The sequence below is a fragment of the Chiloscyllium plagiosum genome, unplaced genomic scaffold (genome assembly GCF_037043375.1).
Source record: "Chiloscyllium plagiosum isolate Xiang-an unplaced genomic scaffold, Cpla_swu_hap1 HiC_scaffold_17, whole genome shotgun sequence".
NCBI lineage: Eukaryota > Metazoa > Chordata > Chondrichthyes > Orectolobiformes > Hemiscylliidae > Chiloscyllium > Chiloscyllium plagiosum.
In genome coordinates, this window is record NW_028270155.1 from 62,694,837 (window position 1) to 62,715,843 (window position 21,007).

The 21,007-nt window shown below is 46.5% G+C and overlaps 1 protein-coding gene across 1 annotated transcript in view; it reads left to right on the forward strand.

Annotated features, from left to right (window-relative positions):
- The first annotated feature begins 296 nt into the window (after positions 1-296).
- Positions 297-21,007, forward strand: part of LOC148147375 (uncharacterized) — a 92,063-nt gene continuing 71,352 nt past the window's right edge. The window contains exons 1-4 of the mRNA XM_087995599.1: positions 297-381; positions 3,802-4,251; positions 5,232-5,376; positions 19,366-19,507. Of these exons, the coding sequence (XP_087851725.1) occupies positions 297-381; positions 3,802-4,251; positions 5,232-5,376; positions 19,366-19,507 (822 nt within the window). The remainder of the gene's footprint in view (positions 382-3,801; positions 4,252-5,231; positions 5,377-19,365; positions 19,508-21,007) is intronic.

A 21,007-nucleotide genomic window follows, 5' to 3' on the forward strand; every position in this document is an offset into this window, starting at 1 on the left:
TCAGTCCCTGTTTCACTTGGTCACTCACAGCTGAGTCCCAGCAGCCTGACAACTCCATCTGAGGTTTTCTCTCCAACGAAATCTCAATAATTTCCCCCAAAATTCACCGATCACGGTGATTTCAAATGGGAGCTACATCCTGTCAATTGGTGTCACTGGGTGTTGGGACAATGACAGGTCATCATTTAACTCCATGTAATTTTGCATGTTTTGGATGTAACCATCATTTGTGTGAACCTCACCCTGTGCTCTCATATTCACAATGTTGATTTTCCAGAGGAGGAACCCAGTGGAAGATGCCTCTCAAAACCAGCTCCTTTCACAGACTGATCAACTGTCAATGCCTTCTGTTATGTTTCTTCAGCTTTCACATTGGGAAAGGTAATTCATTTCTCAGCACTTCCTTTGTTTCACTTCTTTTAAATTCCCCAGTTTATTTTCAATGCTGTGTGAGGCTGGTGATCCAATGGGATGGATTATGTATCTCAGTGTGAACATTGGTCCCAGTGTTAATGTGATTTCTGTACGTTTCCCATCATTGACTGTTGAAAAGAGAGACAGAAAATTAACACGATACAAACAGAGTTCGTCGAAGGGAAAGTCACAAATTAAGATAATTGTAGAGATAAAGTTATCACACAAATGCTGCTGACAGAACATAGAATAGTCCAGCACAGTACAGGCCATTCGGCCCTCGATGTTGTGCCAGTCTTTTATCCTCCTCTAAGATCAACCGATTAACCCTTCCTTGTATGATCTTCCATGTGTCTATCCAAGATTCACTTAAATGTCCCTAATGTATCTGACTCTACTACCACTGCTGGCAGTGCATTCCATATACCCCCCCCCCCCCCACCCACTCTCTGAGTAAAGAACCTACCTCTGATACCTCCCCTAAATCTTCCATCAATTACCTTAAAATTATGCCCCTTCATGATAGACATTCTGCCATGGGAAAAACTCTCTGGCAATCCACTCAATCTATGCCTCTGAACATCTTATACACCTCTATCAAGTCACCTCTCACCCTTCATCGCTCCAATGAGAAAAACCCTAGCACCTTCTGAAAGCGTTCCAATAATGAGGCAACTAGAACTGAACACAACATTTCAGGGCTCTGTAGAGCTGCAGCATAACCTTGCACCTCGAAAACTCAATCCCCCTGCTCATGAAAGCTAACACTCCATACACCTTCTTAACAACCCTGTCAACCTGGGTGGCAACTTTGAGGGATCTATGGACATGGAACCCAATATTCCTCTGTTCCTCCACACTGCCAAGAATCATGCCTTGAATCCTGTATTCAGCATTCAAATTCAACTTTCCAATGAGAACAGCTTCACACTTTTCCAGGTGGAAAGCCATCTGCCACTTATCAGCCCAGTTCTGCATCCTGTCAATGTCCTGTTGCAACCTACAACAGCCCTCTGCACTATCCACAACTCCATCAATCTTTGTGTCATCAACAAACTTACTAATCCATCTTTCTACTTCTTCATCCTACTCATTTATAAACATCACAAAGAACAGAGGCCCCAGACCTGTTCCCAGCAGAACACCACTGTTCACCAAGCTGCAGGCGAATTCTTTCCATCAACCACCACTCTCTGTCTTCTATGGGCCAGCCAATTCTGTATTCAGACAGACAGTTTCCCTGTATCCCATGCCTCCTTACTTTCTGTAAGGAGGCTCAGGGGGTTTATCTGTCTTTATGTTTTTCAAAATTTTCAGAACATCCTCCTTCCCAAAATCAAACTGTTTGAGCATATCAGTCTGTTTCACACTGTCCTCATGAATGTCAAGGTCCCTCGCAGTAGGTAATACTGAAGGAAAGTATTCATTAAGGACCTCCCCTACTTCCTCCGATTCCAGGCACAAGTTCCCTTACTACCCCTGATCGACCCCACCCTCCCTCCTGCCATCCCTTTTACATAATGATAATGACAAAGATGGGTGATCACACTTTAACCTCTAACATCAGGCTGTTGTACCTGAGACCTTTCAGAGAGTAACATGGTTGCTAGAAAGGAAACATTTGGATCTAAAATGGCTGCAGGGGCCACCTGCCCAAAGGTTGAGCAAGATTCATGAGACCCATTTGTATGAAATAATCTATTTACGGTGAAATTACCATTTTATTTGAAGAAATGTAATGAGTAACCATTAAGAAATTTTCACCCCCGACTTAGTATAGTTGTGTGTGTTGCTTTAATATTTTGGGAGATGCAAGAGTTACCAATCAATCAGACAACTTGAAAAAACAAAGATCGCGACTCTGGAATACACACTGAACTGTATTTCAACAGCTGCTTTTCAGCATCAGGACTGAGAGAATGAAAAGTGAATTTGTGTAGCAAGAGCTGGAATTCTCTCTCCCCCTTTCTGTTTCTAACATTATCTCAGAAACAGCACCCAGTGAAAAAGTAAATTCGAGAAACAACTGTTCACCAAGAATTCAAAGATCTACAGATTCTGAACTGTTGAGGATAAAAGTCACTAAACTCTGATTTCAGGTTAAGAAGTAACACCCCAAGGTGTCTAAAGGCCACATAAACATTATTCTCACTGCCTCTACCACTGTCTATTTTGAACTTCCTACCTCTGTGTCTGTGTGCGTCTGTTCATTTTAATCATTGGTTCTTGAATCAAGTGAGTCATAAAAGTCCTCTTTTCATTCAAGAAAGGCTTGAAAATGGGCTCTTGCATTGTGTAGTGAACTTGGTTGAAGTTGAAAGATCATCACTATAAGCTGAACAAAATAAATAAAATGTTTTTGCTGCTGACTAAGAGGAGTGAGAAAACAGGGAGCTGGTTCCCTTCACACACCTAGTTATAACAAGTTCAAAATCTGAATAAAAAATTGGAAAAATACATTTATCCTCCTGAATCCTGAAACTTCCTCCAGTCAAAGTCCAATAAGCTCTCCAGCAGCGAAGTCATTCAATTTGGTGAAAGGCCTCCTCAGTGAGCAGGATGTGACATGAGATTCTGTTCCTGACCTTCTTCCTTGCTGACAGGCTCAGGCTGAGGAAGGGAACAGACACGGCAGGAGGAGGGAATATTGTGAACACTCTGAACATGCGATCCCCTTTCAGTGCAAAATCTCAGGCAAGCTCATTTCATCAAAGTTACAGATTAAACTCACAGTGTCACTTTGCTGTTTGGTAATATCTATTGCCTTTACATTTCCTGATCCCTTTTCCAGGGTTCTGTTTTGGAAGAGCTATAACTTCCTCCATCTCAGTGTTGGCAAGATCAAAGCCTTTGACTGTGGCTTTATTTTATCACACAACTTGATAGGTTGATGGAGGATTGAGGAAACTGGTCAAACAGTTGGATATTTTCATGTGTATACAAGGACAGCAAGTCTGATCGTCATAAAATGTAAAATCACCTCTCCTGAGTTACAGCAAACTCCCAGCTTTATACAACATATTACAACATTATTTATGACACAGACACTGTCTATTCTTCACCCAGTTCTTGACTCCATCCTTATATAATTCTGACCAGCAAAATGTTTTAATATTTTAGCCTGTGTTTTACAAATACTATTGAGACCTTACAACAGCATCAACGTTTTGTTTGAGAACCCTCTTGTGAAGGGCCTTGGACCATTTTATTCCTCTAAAGGTGCTATGAAAAATAAAGTTGTTGTTGTTGCCGAATATCAATTCCTGATTATGCAATTGGTGTGGAATTTCCCTCAATTGTCCAGCAAAGTCACAGTATTGATTTAAAAAGCTTCTGAGAAAATTTCTCAGGTGTTGATTAATGCTTACCTTGTGATTGTATTTGCAGCAATAGTTGGTGCTGAGTTTACAGTTTGTGGATACCTGAACAGTCACATTAATACATCTCATCACTACATTGGCCCAGATCCATGTTCATTGAAAGTGTCTGTAAAGAACACAGGCTTAGAAATAGAAGCTCATATCATTGGGAATGGTTCATCTTCCTGGACACAAGATCCTGCAGCACCTACACCTGCAGCTTCATCAGAAATCTGCATCACCTGGAAAGGATCCATTGGCCAACTCTACATAACCCGTGGTGATATTGGAAAGTCGTATCCAACTGCCAAGTCCACTGGAGGGAAACGTTGTCAACATTTCACTCTCACCAATAGCAGTTCACACAAGAGTTCACCGTTGCTGAGAGACATTATTTACATAAATCAGTCAGACTTCAGTCCAGTTCACATGGAAAATGCTTCTTATTTGGAATTTACTGGATCTGAAGGAGCATGTGGTGAGTAGAATAATAACTGACACATTGTGAATCACAGATATGTGACTCTATGACTCTATTTATCACAGATAAAGAATAAAATAGAAACATAGGCCCAGGCTTTCTCTGTTTCTCCTACAACCACAGGAGGAGGAAAGTGTGAGTGCGGGGTGTGTGCTGCTCCCTGTCTTCAGAGATGTCCTCAGTCAATGGGGAGGGGGAGATGGGAGGCCTGGGCTATATTATGGAGCACCAGATCAACACTAAAAACAACACCTTGATTCTGTCAATAATGTTAATTGTACATCACAACACAATTAATTTCATGGCCTGCTTAATGAAAAGGATCGATGGCTTTAAACCCAGATTATGGAATATGCATTTCTTTAAGCTTTAGAGTATATTTCTCACAGGTAAACTACTCCCAGTATTACAGGAATATTAGTTCCTGTCCAGCTAGATTTGGCAATGTCTGTTCTAACCAGACTCAATTGTAATCTAATAAAACTGAAAGGTTTTTGGTGAATTGGATGATTGATAATATTCACAACAGATATGAACTTTTCAGCTATTTATCAGGATCCTTGTTGAGAGTTTAATGTTCCCGATGCTCTATCAGGACCACAAGTGATTTACTTTCCCAATCCCAAGCTTCCTTTCTCCTTTCCTTGTATTGTTCCTGTTTCTGATGCAGTACCTTTCACTCGGGAGAAAGATCTGGCTGGACATCATTGAGTTGCCACGTACATGCAGTTTCCCTCTCCCCAGATACTGCAGGCCTGCTGGGTAGTTCCAGCATTTCCTGTTAGTGTTTCACAATTTTAATTGTACTGTTCAGGTTAGAATTCGACACAAAGATGGAGATGTGTGTACAGAAAGTCCTTTTAACATTACACTGCAATTTGCAAGCACATGTACATTACATTTCAATGTTTGAAATATTTTCCTGATATTGAGATGTTGAGATTCCCTCTTCTTTCTAACGGTATCTTTCCTATTAGAATCACCATTGGCTGATTGCATAAATCAGAAAAACAAATTGACTGACCTCACAAGGAAAGAACAATTGAAACTAAATGATGCTCGCTATGCAATGTTACTGACCAACAGGATCCTGGGGCAATGTGATGGGAACATTTCAGTCGGGTAAGTGTGAACAACTTGAAGTTGAAAACAATGTTTAAAAGTTGATGAGGTGATGGGACACATTTTGGACGTATTTTATCCAAGGATTAAACAGATTCACTGCCAGGTTTTGGTTCCTTCCTGCTTCAGTAACGTGTCTGTGAGGAGTGTTCGTCTAGTTTGAAGGTTTCTGATAAGTGAATAAAATCTCCTGTGTAATGCAAAGCTGCTATTTTTCACCTTCAATGTTTTGCTTGTCATTAAAACCCCTCGAAGAATGTGAAATGTTAAAATGCATTGTGATGTGTGCTTAGTTCAAATGTTTTAATTCAAGTTCATAGACCCAGTAAAAATGAGCCTGAACACTGTATTCTGCCATTTAATTCAAACTGACACATTTTGCGCTGACTTGGAGGCTCTGTGGCCTGCATTACTTTTTAGCAGCAGAGGGAGAGGCAGGCAGCGTGCCATGGTTGGGAGCACTGAGCGGTCAAGGGGCTGGACATGTTGTTGTTGTACAGCACTGGGCTCTGTCAATGTCACACCGAGAGCTTGTGGCAGCAGCTTATGTGGCAACACATTGCATGGGCTTCAAGCAAATGGCTCTGTCTAAAGGTCAAAGGGACTAGTCCTTCGTGGAGTGAAGGGGACTATGTGTCAAGAGCTCATCTAATCCCAGTCCAGGAGCTTGGCCACAGTCTTCCAGAATGTGGGATTCCCTGCAGTCCAGGGACCAGGCCAGGAACAGCCCTGAGGTAACGTTCAAGCAGGTTGGAGATCACAGGTACATCAGCTGGGGTGCTGTGGGGACACCGGTCTTTGGGCTGGCTCTCATTTGAGGCTGGCATACCCAAGTGACTCTGGGGACTCGGACATGGTCCGAGCTGGAGGTTTGGGTGTTAATGGTCAGGGGCTTTTCAGGGTCCTTTCCATGGAGTCCTGGGGAAAGCAGGAAACTCAGGTCTGAGGATCAGGTTCATTGGATTGGGTTGATGAGGGAATGGTGGGAGTGAAAGGAGGGAATTCAAGATGGATGGCTGGGATTTCCTGGAGCATGGGATGGGACAGAATGCTAAGGGAGGGATGGTTCTCACAAGGTGCTGCCACTTTGGCCACAACATGGAGGAGGTGTATGGCCAACGAGGGCATCGCAATTCACAGAACCATGGGCTCTGAGGGTAAAGTGGGAACATTGATGGTTATATAAAGGGGAAGGATAGAAACGGTGGAGGCTGACAGGTCACTGAAGATGCAAGGACAGCAACAGGAAAGGGAGCATGAAGCAAAGGGAAGATCATCGTTCATCTCAGGCAAAGTCTGCAAGTCACTCACAAGGACACTCAGCTGAAATAGTCAGGTATGAGTATCCCATCATCAACATCCCAGTGAAGCAGTCTGGGAAGGATGTCCCACAGTCAGCATCCCAGTGAAGCAGTCTGGGAAGGGTGTCCCACAGTCAGCATTCCAGTGAAGCAGTCTGGGAAGGGTGTCCCACAGTCAGCATCACGGTGAAGCAGTCTGGGAAGGGTGTCCCACAGTCAGCATCACGGTGAAGCAGTCTGGGAAGGGTGTCCAACAGTCAGTATCACAGTGAAGCAGTCTGGGAAGGGTGTCCCACAGTCAGCATCACGGTGAAGCAGTCTGGGAAGGGTGTCTCACAGTCAGCATCACGGTGAAGCAGTCTGGGAAGAATCATATAGTCATGTCGGGCAAGAAGATTTACTGAGTACGGTTGGGTGAGCGTTTAATTTATTTTTATCACTTAATGTCTTTATTTTGGGTTTATAGTTTACAAGTGCTGTGGCCCAGAGAAGAAGAACCTGGAAAAAATCAACGTTATTGATTTTACAGACGATCTGAGGGTCTAATTGAGCAGAAAGTCATGGGAGTAGATCTCAATGCCGTGGTGTGCTCCTCCTGCTCTGTGGGGAAAGTGGGACCAGAACATGTGCAGGAAGTGGCTCCAGCTGCAGCTACAGGAAGGGAGCCTGGGTTTCAGAGCTGGAGCAGAGACTGGGGACACTGTGGAGCATCTGGGAGGCTGAGGGTATTGTGGATAACACGTACAGGGAGATGGTCACACCGCAGTCTCAATCTTCAAAGTGAGAAAGTGAACGGATAATCACCAGGCAGAGTCACAGAACAATGCAGCAAGTGCAGGAATCCCCTGTGGCTGTCCCCCTGTAAAACACATAGACCCACAATGGATCCTGCTGGGGGTAATGGCCTCTGAGAGGAATGTAGTGATTCTCAAATCTGTTGCACCGTGGTTGGCTCTGCTGTATTGGAGAGGAGGAACAGTTTGGAGTGGAAGGGTGAACAGCCAATGGTTGTAGACTGCACAGGTATCAAATTCATGGGTTAAAAAAAGGAATGAGGTCCTACAAGCAGAATATTGGGATTCGTTTTCAGACGTTTCATCACCGTACTGGGTAACATCATCAGTGGATGGTATGAGGCTGTCCCTTCCTGCCTAATGCCACTCAGCTTAGGGAAATAATGGCCCGTTTGTCTGTGACCAACATTCCCTCGAGTCCATGCATTGTAGAAGATGCTTGCACCTTTCCAATCGTTTTCCCCGTGTTGAACAAATGGATTCTGTGCAGATCCAACCACTTTAAATGAGCATCCACAATGACTGAAAACACGGAGTGTGTGAAAGGACTGGCGTTGTAGACTTGTGACTGAGTTCAGGGTTTACCCAGTCATTCCCACAAATGTTGGGGAGCTGCTGGTGGTAATTTGTGTCCTCATTAGCACTCTGGGCACTGCCCCACCAATGCAGCTATGTCATCATCCAATCCTGGCCACCAGATGTAACTTCTCACTAACATCTTCGTTTTGAATCCCCTGGATGACCCCGGTGGAGTTTAGCCAGTGTCTGTCAATGACCTTTCCTCAGGACAATCACTCTTGCTCTCCATAACAATATGCCACCCTTTATGGTGATCTGGTCTCACTGAGTCCAGAAAGGTTTCAATTCTGGTGATGGTTTCTTTCCTCTCTCACCACCAGCTGTTTTTGTTTTGCCAGGACGGGATGTTTTTGTGGCGACAATCTGATATTTTTAGTGGTGACCAGAAGGGTGTCCAGAAAGTTTAAAACCAGAACAGACTCTTCTTTTGGTGGAACCACTGGCCAGTGGGAGGCGCCTCAAGGCATCTGCATTTCCCACTTGGCCTCCCGGACAGGGGTCCAACTTGTCACTGTCTGCCTCAGAATAAGGGCCCACCACTGTATTCATCCTGAAGCTCTGGGCGGCATGGCCCAGTCCTCGTTAAGTAGCCCTAGCAGGGGATTGTGGTCTGTTCCTATTACAAATGTACACATGGAAAGGCACAGGTGGAACTTTCTCACATCAAAGGTGACCGCAAAACCTTCCTTCTCTATCTGGGCGTATCTTATATTAGGATCAGCCAAAATCCAGGAAGCATGCACTATCGGGCGTTCCTCTCCATTGGCCCTCCAGTGAGCCAACCCTACCCTGATACCCCACAGGGAGGTATCGCACATCAGCACCATATCTCGCTTGGGATTGCAGTGAGAAAATACCTGAGACAATGACAGCTGCTTCTCTACTTCCCTAAAGGCTACATCTGAGCTCCAAGGCCATTCCCAAGGCTGACCCTTTTTCAATAGAAGATGGAAGGATGCCAGAATGGAGGCCAGGTTGTGGAGGAACGTTCTGGAATAATCCACCAACCCAAGGAAAGGCTTATGCTCCGGTACAGATGAAGGAGCCTCGGGATCTTTTTTCAATGAATCTCAACCAGTTCTGTCCTATCAAGCTTGGGCCTGGGCCTTTTACTACAATCAGTGGGAACTGACCCAGCTCCTTCTCAGAAAAGACCGGAACTGAAGTTGTACCCTTAATCTGGAAAGGCTCCCCAGTCTAGGCTCTCAGCCTGGCCGAGGTCTTACACAGACTTAAGGGTTAGAGTCCAGAGGGAATTTTGGTAAAGACTGGTTCCACAATCACTGATACAGCCGCGCTGGTATGGACCTCCATTGGAACAGGGTGACCATTTAACCAGACCTTTATTTTGATTGGTTCTGATTTGGAGATGATGGAGCATTTTAACTGTTCCTAACCAGCTGTCGGTGAACTTTCCAGTGTGTGCACTCTCCTGGATAACGGCCTGTGAGTTCTTATTCAATTCAGGCCAAGTGGGACCCCTTTGCCGTCTCGGGTCCACATACTGGCTGTGACTACAATGGTCTGCCAGGCCGGATCAAGAAGAAAACGTTAACTGGTTGTCCGAGGCTTGGCTTTGTTTTGGGGTTTTGCTGTGGGCTGTCCAAGGGTCCCTCTGTTCAGGATATGTCCTGAGTGAGGCTGTGCAATGGCCTTCCCTCATGTGGTGTTCCCAAGCTCAGTCGGCCTGGTGAGGCTGTCCACTTCCACCAACATACCCTGTAACTCCAGCTCCACTTGCTGCATTTCCCAACCACAAAGCCAGTTGTAGTGCCTGTTTGAAGTCCTGTTGGGCTTCAGCTGGTCAGTGCTTTTGCATGGTCACCTCATAAAGCCCACACACCAAACGGTGTCTCAGCATCTCACTGAGGGTTAAACCAAAATCATATTCCTCTGTCAGTTGTCTTAACCTCGTCCAGACCCTGATACGGATTTCCCTGAAAGGTTCTCACACTGTCGAGTAATACCGATGGTGTCTCAGAATGAGAGCAGGCTTGGGTCTGTAACAAACCTTCACTAAATCCATCAGCTCTTGAAATGTTTTAGTGTCTGGTGCTACAAGGAAACTCAGGCTCCTAATAACCAAAAAGGTTGTGAGGCCACGCGCTGTCAGTAGAATTACTCATTGCTTGTTACCTGCTCTAATGTCATTTGCCGGAAAAAATACTGCATTTTTCCACATTCTGGGCCCAGTCTTCGAAGGCAGGATTGAATGAGTCAAGCTTCCCAAATAGCAGCACGATACCAGAAATGTTGACTGTTAGAAACGAAAATCGCTTCTCAATAATCGCTCTAGACAAATTCAGGAAAACAAAGTTTGAGAAGCAAGTCTGCAGAGTTGGGCACTCTTCTGAGAAAAAGCGCGCTGAGGCTTACAAAGTCTCCCATTATATACAGTACAAGTCCCTCCCCTCCTTGGCTCTAACGAGCCATGAGGTTCACATTCTTAAAAACATCATTATTCTTCGATTTGTACCCTTATCACAAAGTCTGCAACAAATGTCTTCAGAGTCTCTAAAGTTGTTGTTTTCTCACCCTGTAGTCTTATCAGTCAAAGACTTATTCTTCTCTGTCTGTGCTAGCAGTCTTATCAGTCAAGGACTCATCCTTCCCTGCTGTGTTAATGGCTTCATCAATCAAGAGCCTGCTTGTTTTTACTATCGCTCACAAATTGTCAGCATTCTGCACAATTTAAACTATTCTACTTTTGAGTATATAAAATGGTTGTTAGAAAAGAAACAAAAGTTTTGTCTTTTATTATAGATCAGTCTGTGGTCCAGGCACATCTTAAAGTTTAAACCGAAATTACCTCTCACAATTCCACCCTTTTCTTTCTTTAAGATGTGCCTGACCAAGATAAGCCCCCCCCTTCCCTCAAGGGCCCGTGAAATCCTTGGTCTTTCGCAGCAACATCACTTTAAGTTCCCGCGTCCCATGCTGTGGAACCACCACTGCCTGGAGTCGGGAAATATTTTTCTGAATTAAAACCTGAATACAAGGAATTAGACAGGGTGTTACGAGAAGAAGAATCATGCCTCCCCCAACCACCAGCAACACCGTGCGCCACCAGCTACCACCTAGGAGACCATCCCACCATCCGATGCCACTAAGAGGACGCCAAGATTGTACTGGCACATGGGCCAATCTCCGAATTTCATCGGAAATTTTCAAAACCGCTTTACCATTATCGTCAATTTCTAGACAGCAGTTTGTCAGGTTAAATTTCCCGCACACACCCCCCTCCGAGGCCAACAAATAATCCAAGGCAAGTCGGTTTTGATAAATAGCAGCCCTCATCTGATCCTGCTGCTGAGCCAACAGCTCTAGGGCCAGGGCAGTCCGGTTAGTAATGACCTCTATGACTGCTTGGAGCCTGATAATTCGATTTAACATATAGATAGGAGTACGATATCCCCATGATCCATCCTGTGCCCACGTAGCCGACCCGTAGTATTCAATAATCCGGGCCGGTGGCCACTCATCCCCCCAATCACCGACTTGGATATCCCTTGGCGACCTACGCAGGGAGTCAAAGAGTTTAACTCCCAAATCATCGCCTTCCTCCCGGGGTAATAGGAAGAATTCAGGTCTTATTAGACCCAGGAAGCATACTCCAGCCCATCCCATGGGCAGTTTGGAATATGCCTGATTACCGCATATCCAAAATAGGCCATCTGGAGCAGGCCCTCCCTGCCTCACAACGTCGTCCCACAACTCCTTTACCCCAGGGACGCCCTCATAAGGACCAGGACCACTGCAATTCCAGTATTCGGATTGTTGACCCCGTGGCAGAGTCTGGACAGGATTATTCCAGCATTGATTCCCCTGACAACCACCGCTCCACACTCTTTTCATGCCATCGGAAGGGTCAGCACTGAGCTCGTAAGAGGAGGAATCAGAACGTAACCGAATGCAATTTTTATGACCTCGGTGTGCAATGTACCAAGCAATATTCTCAGGCCACCATACTCGCGTGGTTGCATCCAATATATTCTGACAGGGGCTAATCCCTACCTTCACGGTCCCCTTGCCTTCAATACAGAACTGGCCCTCAGGGCTGTTTGTCAGTCTCCACCCCTGGCTTTTTCTGTCGTTGTCATGAGTCCAAGTGGTTTGCAGCAATTCCCCTATGTCTAAGCTTTGACCAGTCCACGGCCATTGTTCCGACATATGCGGCCCCCCACAGACCCAGCAATTGCTGACATTTAAAACAGTGGCTATTCTAGAGGTGAGATCAATAAACAGGTTTTGTGTAACATCAGGGAGTTCAATCTTTCCTTCTACCTCTGCGTATACAGATGGCACTTTAGGGAGCACGACCGTTCCCTGTCGGTCTTGCTCTTTCCCCAACCCCCGATCAGGGATCTGTATCTTGGTCTCCTTGACTCTGTCAACCTGCTCCCTGAGCAACACGGAGGATAGGTCCCACCTCCCAGTTTTGCTACCACACACCCAGCGGTCATTTATAGGGCATCCATGGATTTTGCCACCGTATCCTTTATTATATACCTGATAATAGGGTCTCCCATCCTCCCAACATTCATGGCGTGCACTCACATCGTAACACCTATCGTCCACATAGGAATGGGACACAAATGATCCCGAATACATTCGAATCCCAAGTCTTACTGTAGTTCGACATTTGTCACATCTCCCCTCACACTCCCCCACATACAGGAGTAAACTGATCAATATCCCCACCAATACAGTCCAAGTAGAGTTCATTATTGCTGTCTTTTCAGTTTTACCGACAACGGCTTGTCCCCTTGCTCGCATGTCCAGGTGCTTTCTTCTTTAGGCGGAACAGGCCCCTTTATCCTTGACGCGTGGACCCACCCTTTTTCTTTCGTCCGAACAGCTGCTTCAGTTGTTAACAGAACCAGGAACGGACCTTCCCACCGCGGTTGGAGCTTTTCAGCCTTCCAGGTCTTAACAAGTATCCAATCTCCGGGCTCCACCTTATGCAGGAGGAAGTCGAGCGGCGGAGTCTGAGCCAGGAGACCTTTCCTCCGGAGTTCTGCAAAAGAACGGGATAAGGCCAGTAAATAGGTTTGGATAAATACATCCCCCCCTTGTAGAGTGGGACATCCATCAACCTTACTCCAATACGGTAATCCGAACAGCATTTCATAGGGGGAAACCCCGACATCTCGGCGAGGTGCCGTACGTATCCTCAATAGGGCAATGGGCAGGCACTTTGGCAAGGGTAACTTAGTTTCTAACATCAGCTTAGTCAATTAGGTCTTGAGCATGCCATTCATTCTCTCAACTCGACCCGAACTCTGAGGATGCCAGGGTGTGTGGAATTTCCATTGGATACCCAGGGCATTACAGATCAAATGGTGTAGCTTAGAAATAAAATGCGTCCCGCAGTCGGAGTCGATAGATTCCATTATGCCATATCTCGGGATTATGTTCTCTAACAACAGTCGGGCCACGGTTGGTGCATCGTCTTTGGCAGTTGGGAAAGCCTCTACCCAGTGAGTGAAATGGTCTACTATTACTAGCAGATATTTCCATCTCTGTACTGGGGGTAATTCTGTAAAGTCGACTTGGATCCTCTGAAATGGCCTAATCGCTAGGGGTTGACCACCGGCTGGCATAGAACGCATGGCTTTCTGATTAATACGCCGGCAAGTGGGGCATCCGACTACCTCTTGTTGGGCTAATGTGTATATCCCCCTGCATACATAGTCTCTCAGGATTGTATCACACATGGCTTCCACCCCCCAGTGGGTCTGATGGTGTAATCGGTGCAGAATACCCCGGGTGATCTGTTTGTTCAGTACTTGTCTCCCATCAGGAACCGTCCACTTCCCGTTAGTATCTAGCCGGGCACCCAATTGATCCATTTTATCAATCTCCCCCTGGGTGAAGACGGGTTGTTTAGCGAGCCCTTCCCGCAACGGTATTAACGTTAACAATTGGACGGATTTTTCGACCGCTGCCCACTTGGCTTCCTCGTCTGCCAGCCGGTTTCCCACCGCTTCCGGTGTCGACCCCTTCTGGTGACCGGGTACATGGACTACTGCAAGTTCCGTAGGTAACGCCAGGGCTTCCAACGTTAGGCTGATCATTTGTTCGTGAGCTAATTCTTTTCCCCGGGAAGTTATCAATCCTCGCTCTTTCCAGATTTTCCCGAAAGTATGAACGACCCCGTATGCATACTTTGAGTCAGTATATATGGTTCCCACTTTCCCTTCCAACAACTTTAGGGCCCTCTGGAGGGCGTACAACTCACAGGATTGGGCTGACCACTTCCCGGGCAGTCGTCCGGACTCAATCGTCCGTTTCGTTGCCCCATCTATAACAGCATAGCCACTGTATCGTACTCCACTGATGCACCGGGAGGACCCGTCGATATACAGTTCCTGTCCCTCACCCAGCGGGGCTTCCTGCAGGTCCTCTCGGCTTTTGGTCTGCAAGTCCACAAATTCCACACAATCATGCTCCTGTTCCCCGTCTGCAGGACGTCCGTATAGAAAATGGGCAGGGTTGCAACTGAGATCTTTTGCAAAATTGAGATCGTCTCCGGTCATCAAAATCGTCTCATACTTCAGGATGCGAGAGTCTGTTAACCAGCGGTGAGCCTTTTGAGCCAGTATGGTACTAACCGAATGTGGGGAGTATACTGTGATCCTTCCTCCAAAGGTAAGTTTTCGGGCCTCTTCTACTAACATTGCCGTAGCTGCCACTGCCTGTATACAGGTCGGCCATCCACATGACACAGAGTCTAACATTTTTGACAAAAATGCAACCGGCTGACGTTTCCCTGCCCGCAGCTGAGTAAGCACACCCTGGGCAATTCCACCGGCGCTATTGACATATAACTGGAACGGTTCCTTCAGGGTGGGTAAAGCCAATACCGGAGCTCGAATCAGTTTATTTTTAATAATATTAAATCGCTGCTCCTCCTCATCTGACCAGTCCACCTTTTGTCCTTCTTGTCCCAGTTTGTCGTACAAAAATTTTATTAAAGTGGTGTAAGTTTCAATCCATATCCGGCAATACCCTACTAGTCCCAGGAATTGTCTGACTTCCTTCTTCGTCCTGGGTATTGGCATACCCGTAATCCCTGATATTCGTTCTGGCGTGATACGGCGGTGCCCCTTACTGACTTGATGGCCCAGATATCTTACTTCTCGCTCCACAAACTGGAGTTTTGTCCTGGAGACGCGTAGACCCTGTTTCCCCAGGAAGTTCAGCAGGGCAACGGTGTCTGCTCGTACCTCCTCTTCTCTTGGTCCTGAGAGTAAGAGATCATCGACATACTGGAGCAATTGATTCTCCGCGTTACACCGAAATCCTCCTAAGATCTGCTCCAGTATTTGTCCAAACAAATTGGGTGACTCCGTGAATCCCTGCGGCAAGACCGTCCATCTTAACTGTCGCTTTCGTCCTGTGAAGGGATTCTCCCATTCAAAGGCAAAAAGGTTCCGACTTTCTTCGTCAAGGGGGCAACTCCAGAAAGCATCCTTCAGATCTATTACGCTGAACCATTCATGTTCGGGGGGAATTTTACTCATTAACGTGTAGGGATTAGGTACCACCGGGTATCTAGCCTGGACTACTTCATTCAACCCCCGCAGGTCTTGCACCAGCCTATATGTCCCGTCCGGCTTCCTCACAGGGAGTATTGGAGTATTGAAAGGGGACATGCACTCCTCCAGTAGTCCATCTGTGATTAATCTTTCTATCACAGGTTGTAACCCCTCCCATCCTTCCATAGCAATCGGGTATTGTTTCCTTCTTACCGGGCCTCTTCCTGGTAACATGGTGATTTGGAGAGGTTTGATGTTTAGACCCCCTCTGTTCCCCTCTCGGTACCATACTTCCGGGTCTATTTGTTGATCATCTTCTTCGGTGAGGGCAAACAACCTTACCACCATTTCCCCGTTATTTGGTACCGTTCCGATCCCTAGTTTGACCTGCAAGTCTCTTCCTAACAAATTAAACCCCGCCGATGGCAGTAGAAGGAGGTCTCGTTTAGTAGTTCTGTTTTCATATCCAATTTCCACGTCCTCCACCAATGGGACTTGTAATTTCTGTCCTCCAATTCCAGATACCCCCATAACTTTTCCTCCTGCTCGGGTGCCGGGGGGTATTTGGATTATACTTGATCTTTCGGCTCCCGAGTCCACCATAAATGTGATCTCCGATCCTTGGGGCCCTACTTTCAAGTTTACCAGGGGTTCCTGTCGATAGTCCTTTTGCCCCAAGGGTAGGAACCCCCGACCTCCCCAATCTTCCTCCATCAGGGCGTACGACCTCACCTCCCGCTTGTAACGGGAGCACTCCCGTTTAAAATGTCCCTCTTCATTACAATAGTAACATCTGAGTGTCCTCTTCGTTTCCCTGTCGCGGTCTCGCGTTCCTCCACCCTTCCTTTGTTCCGGCCATGGTTCTCTTTTCCTCTGCTCTTGCCACGACTCTCCCCTTTCCTGTTTCTGCCACGGCTCTCCCTTTTCCCTTCTTCCAGCTGTCATTTGTTGCACCGTTTGCATCATTATCTTTGTCGCCTTCTTTTGCTTCTCATCGTCCCTTCTCACAAACACCTTTTGCGCCTCCCGTAGTAATTCACTTAAAGATTTACTATCCCAATCATCCATTTTCTCTAACTTCTTTCGTATGTCCGGCCAGGCCTTTGATACAAACTCTACCCGTATGAGTTGTTGCCCCACGTCCGTCTCAGGGTCCACCCCAGCAAACTGCTGCAAATTCTTCCTAATCCTGTCTAGGAAGTCCGTAGGGGTTTCCTCCGGGTTTTGATGATTACCAAAGGCCTTGGTAAAATTGTGCCCCTTCGGGGCTGCGTGTCTTATTCCTTTTATCCAATATTCCCTTTCTTCCACCCTGATCCCAATTATTTAGCATTCTCCCTAACGGACTATCGTCAGGTACCCCGGGGTATGGGTCATTGTCCCTGTTTAAGCCTACCTTTCCCTTAATCACCTTAGATCCCTTATTTCCCATTTCCGAGGACTTCGTATTTTTCCCGTGATAATCTATCACAATGTAGCCAATTCCCGGACCTTCAGTCCCGTGATCGCCCAGGTTCCTTTGCAGGCACCCCTGGTCTTTGGATTCCTGTGTCCTACGTCTCTGTGACACAAATCACAGGCACCCCGTAAGTACACGTTCCTCCTCAAACACGGTCTCTGCAAAATCCCTCACAGGCGAGCCCCGGTCTCTAGATTCCTGAGTCCCACGTCTCTGTAGAAAAAAAATCCACAGGCACCCCGTAGGTCCCCAGTCCTCCGGAAACACGGTCCCCGCAAGTTTTTTCTTACCTGGGTTCGGTGCACCGAAATTACTCGATCGTTAACCGTCCACACTGCCACGGGTACACCCCTCCTTTGTTTTCCTGAGCCTCCCGGATATCACTCGCTCAAGCCGCGCGGGGCGACAAGCAAGGAATCAGGGACTGCTGAACTCAGCAGGGTGCACCTTCTCCGATATCCTTCCTCAACTCCCCTTGCGGCCGGAGTGTTGATCCCGGATGACGAGCCCCCAAGTTGTTAGAAACAAAAATCACTTCTCAATAATCGCTCTAGACAAATTCAGGAAAACAAAGTTTGAGAAGCAAGTCTGCAGAGTTGGGCACTCTTCTGAGAAAAAGCGCGCTGAGGCTTACAAAGTCTCCCATTATATACAGTACAAGTCCCTCCCCTCCTTGGCTCTAACAAGCCATGAGGTTCACATTCTTAAAAACATCATTATTCTTCAATTTGCACCCTTATCACAAAGTCTGCAACAAACGTCTCCAGACCCTCCCTTCCCTGGCTCTAACGAGCCATGAGGTTCACATTCTTAAAAACATCATTATTCTTCGATTTGTACCCTTATCACAAAGTCTGCAACAAATGTCTTCAGAGTCTCTAAAGTTGTTGTTTTCTCACCCTGTAGTCTTATCAGTCAAAGACTTATTCTTCTCTGTCTGTGCTAGCAGTCTTATCAGTCAAGGACTCATCCTTCCCTGCTGTGTTAATGGCTTCATCAATCAAGAGCCTGCTTGTTTTTACTATCGCTCACAAATTGTCAGCATTCTGCACAATTTAAACTATTCTACTTTTGAGTATATAAAATGGTTGTTAGAAAAGAAACAAAAGTTTTGTCTTTTATTATAGATCAGTCTGTGGTCCAGGCACATCTTAAAGTTTAAACCGAAATTACCTCTCACATTGACCCCAACTCAAAGACACCTGTTGCAAGTGGATCTCTTCAGGAACGTGCTTTTTTCTCATCATTTCAGAAATAACTCACTGAAAGCTGGTGTCCCATCACCAAGTCACCCTTTATTTACACCAAGGTAGTCTATAACACTGACCTAGCAAGCTCAGAGCTGGCTCCTGGAGGGAGCAGAACTCCTGACACTCCAGTTTGTAGCTGTCAGCCAGGGCTCCCTGATTGGACCAGGTTAACAGCCCCAATCAGAGAACCCATATTCTCTGAGATCCACCTGACTGACCTTGTATCAGTCACTACAGTGTTCAGTAACTGCACCTCACGCTGGGTAAGCCATTGAGCCACTGTCTTCAGGAAGTCTGACAATGCTCTTGTCTCCCAGTTTAATCTTACCTCATGGTTCTTCAGATTCATCTGAGAAGGACCTGAGAAGAGACTGATGCCCCCAATGAAGCTGCTATGTTTGATCTGGTGGTGATGTGGTTTCTTTGGGGATTAACAGAGACTCAGATCAGACACCTTAGCAATTATTACAGTGTGTTTATGATCACACTGAGCATGGCAGGAAGGTATCAGAGCAGCATCACTCTCTACATCTTCATCAAACTCACTGCATGGAAAGGTTTGCCCTCATTCTAAACATTTTCTCACACGGATCCCTGCCATTGTCCCTCAGAAATCTGTAAATGACCCAGGACAGAAAATGGTGGTGAATTTGGACAGAAACGTACAGAGGAAATAGAAACATTTTGTGGAAGGATTTGATTCAAACTGTGAGCCATTTCATTTCAAATTAAAGCAGGGCTTTTTATTGAAGGTCAACTTACGGTATGGTTGTGTCAAACTGATTTACATATTTACATTTAAAACAAATGTAAATAATTGGTCCCTCAGCACACATAGTGATGACATCATGATAAAGGCTGATGGGTTCTGATGCAGAGTCACTGGACTCGGAACATTCATTCTGCTTTCTCCCCACAGATACCAGACCTGCTGAGTTTCACCAGCCATTACTGTTTTTGGTTCATGACAGAGACTGAAGTGTAATAAATAAGTTAATATCTGCCCTTATGTGTGAATCCCTGTTTCTTATCCAGTCCAGTGCTAACTGTCTGTGCATTTTCCAGCCTGGAGTCTGATCTACGTAAGGTCCTGATGGATATGGATTTTCCAATGGACAGTGAAACCTTTGTACTTCCAAATGTTAAGGCTGCTGTGATCAAAGCGGATACGAATTTTGAGTTTAAGGTTACTGCCAATTTCTCATGGGTAAGTGTTTTCACAATGCAGTAATTCAAAAGGGTGTAGTAAGGAAATGTTATATTGCCTGTCTGTTCATAGTATTTGTGTATTAAATGCCCCCCTGATGAAAGATCACACAGACATTTTATTGCAACAGAATTCAATAGAATCAGATCGTTTCTAACTAGATAATCTGAACAATAACCAAGGGGGAAAGTCCCAGCTTTGTAGTGTTGCTTGTGATGAGACTACATGAGCCCTGTGCCCCCCTGGAGATGGGTGCTGTGGTGCCAGCTGTTTCCAGTATACCCCACATGGCACAGGCTCTTGAGAAGGTGCCCCCTGAGCCCTGTGTGTGTCTGGAACCAGGTGATGAGCTGCTATCCTGGTTTTACACAGCAGCCTCCCTGCCGGATGTAATACTGAATTCCCCAACTTGGACCACCCAGGGCCAAGCAACAAACATGTGCATCGCAGAATCTTTATTCAGGAACATAGCCAGTGACATGGACAAATGGGAACTGACCATCCTTTTGCAGTGCCCGAGGGCCTGTCCTGGTGTTCCTGTGCAGCTTTACCCAGTTGGTTACTGCATGGTTAGTGGAAGGCAGCTGACTTCCAATGGGGGAGACTGCAGGTGGCTTTTGCAGGATTTCCTGGGGAGACCCTGGGCCTGGCTTCGGACTGCACCATCTCACAACAGACAGCAGCTGTCTGGACTGACAGAGTAAGGGACAACAGCAAGGACACAGTGAGAGCACAAATGCTGTCGCCCTGAGAGAGGGCAGCAGGTTGATGCCCCATGGTACCTCTGCCAGTCCCCCAGGCAGCATCCCCAGATCCCTAGTGATCTGTTGGAGGACGAGCTGCTGGCCTGCTCCAAGACCCTGCAAACCCCTTTGCCCACTGGGATCCACAGACATGTTCACAGCGGGTCTGAGCCTGCATGGGACCAAGCACGACCTCAGTCTGAACTCACACTGCAGCATTGAGGGGTTTCTTGGCTTCTGTCTGTGCTTCAGCAGAGGCTGAGACAGTGAGCACAGATACTGGATCACTGCCCTGTCAGCTGCTGCAGTCAAGGAGCTGGCTCCCACTGCCACAGGGGAAATGATGGGATCCAAGCTCTGTGCAGTGCCCTCTGTCACATTGGGACTGAGCTTCTCCATGCCCTTTGATAGGCTGTCTGACATGGCCTGCTAATGTACCAAGCATCTCAGTGTGCATTCCCATCAACCTCCTTCTGTAGGCCTCCCATTAATGTCCCCATCTGTGTTCCCTGCAGCAGAACGTGCCCTCCATGGAGTTGGCACACTAGGTACCCATTTCCCCTGGCAGCTCACCTGTGAGATCACGTTACAATGCCCCCTCACCAGTGACCTGGGTTTGAACTTCCGCCTCCTCATGGCTGTGAGGAGGTCCCCAGCCGGCAGTTCCTGGGAATCTGAAAGCAGCCAATCAGAACGGGAGTGTTGGGATGTTGGAGGGAGAGGCAGAGGAAAGCACCAGATCCATGGTCCCACAGTC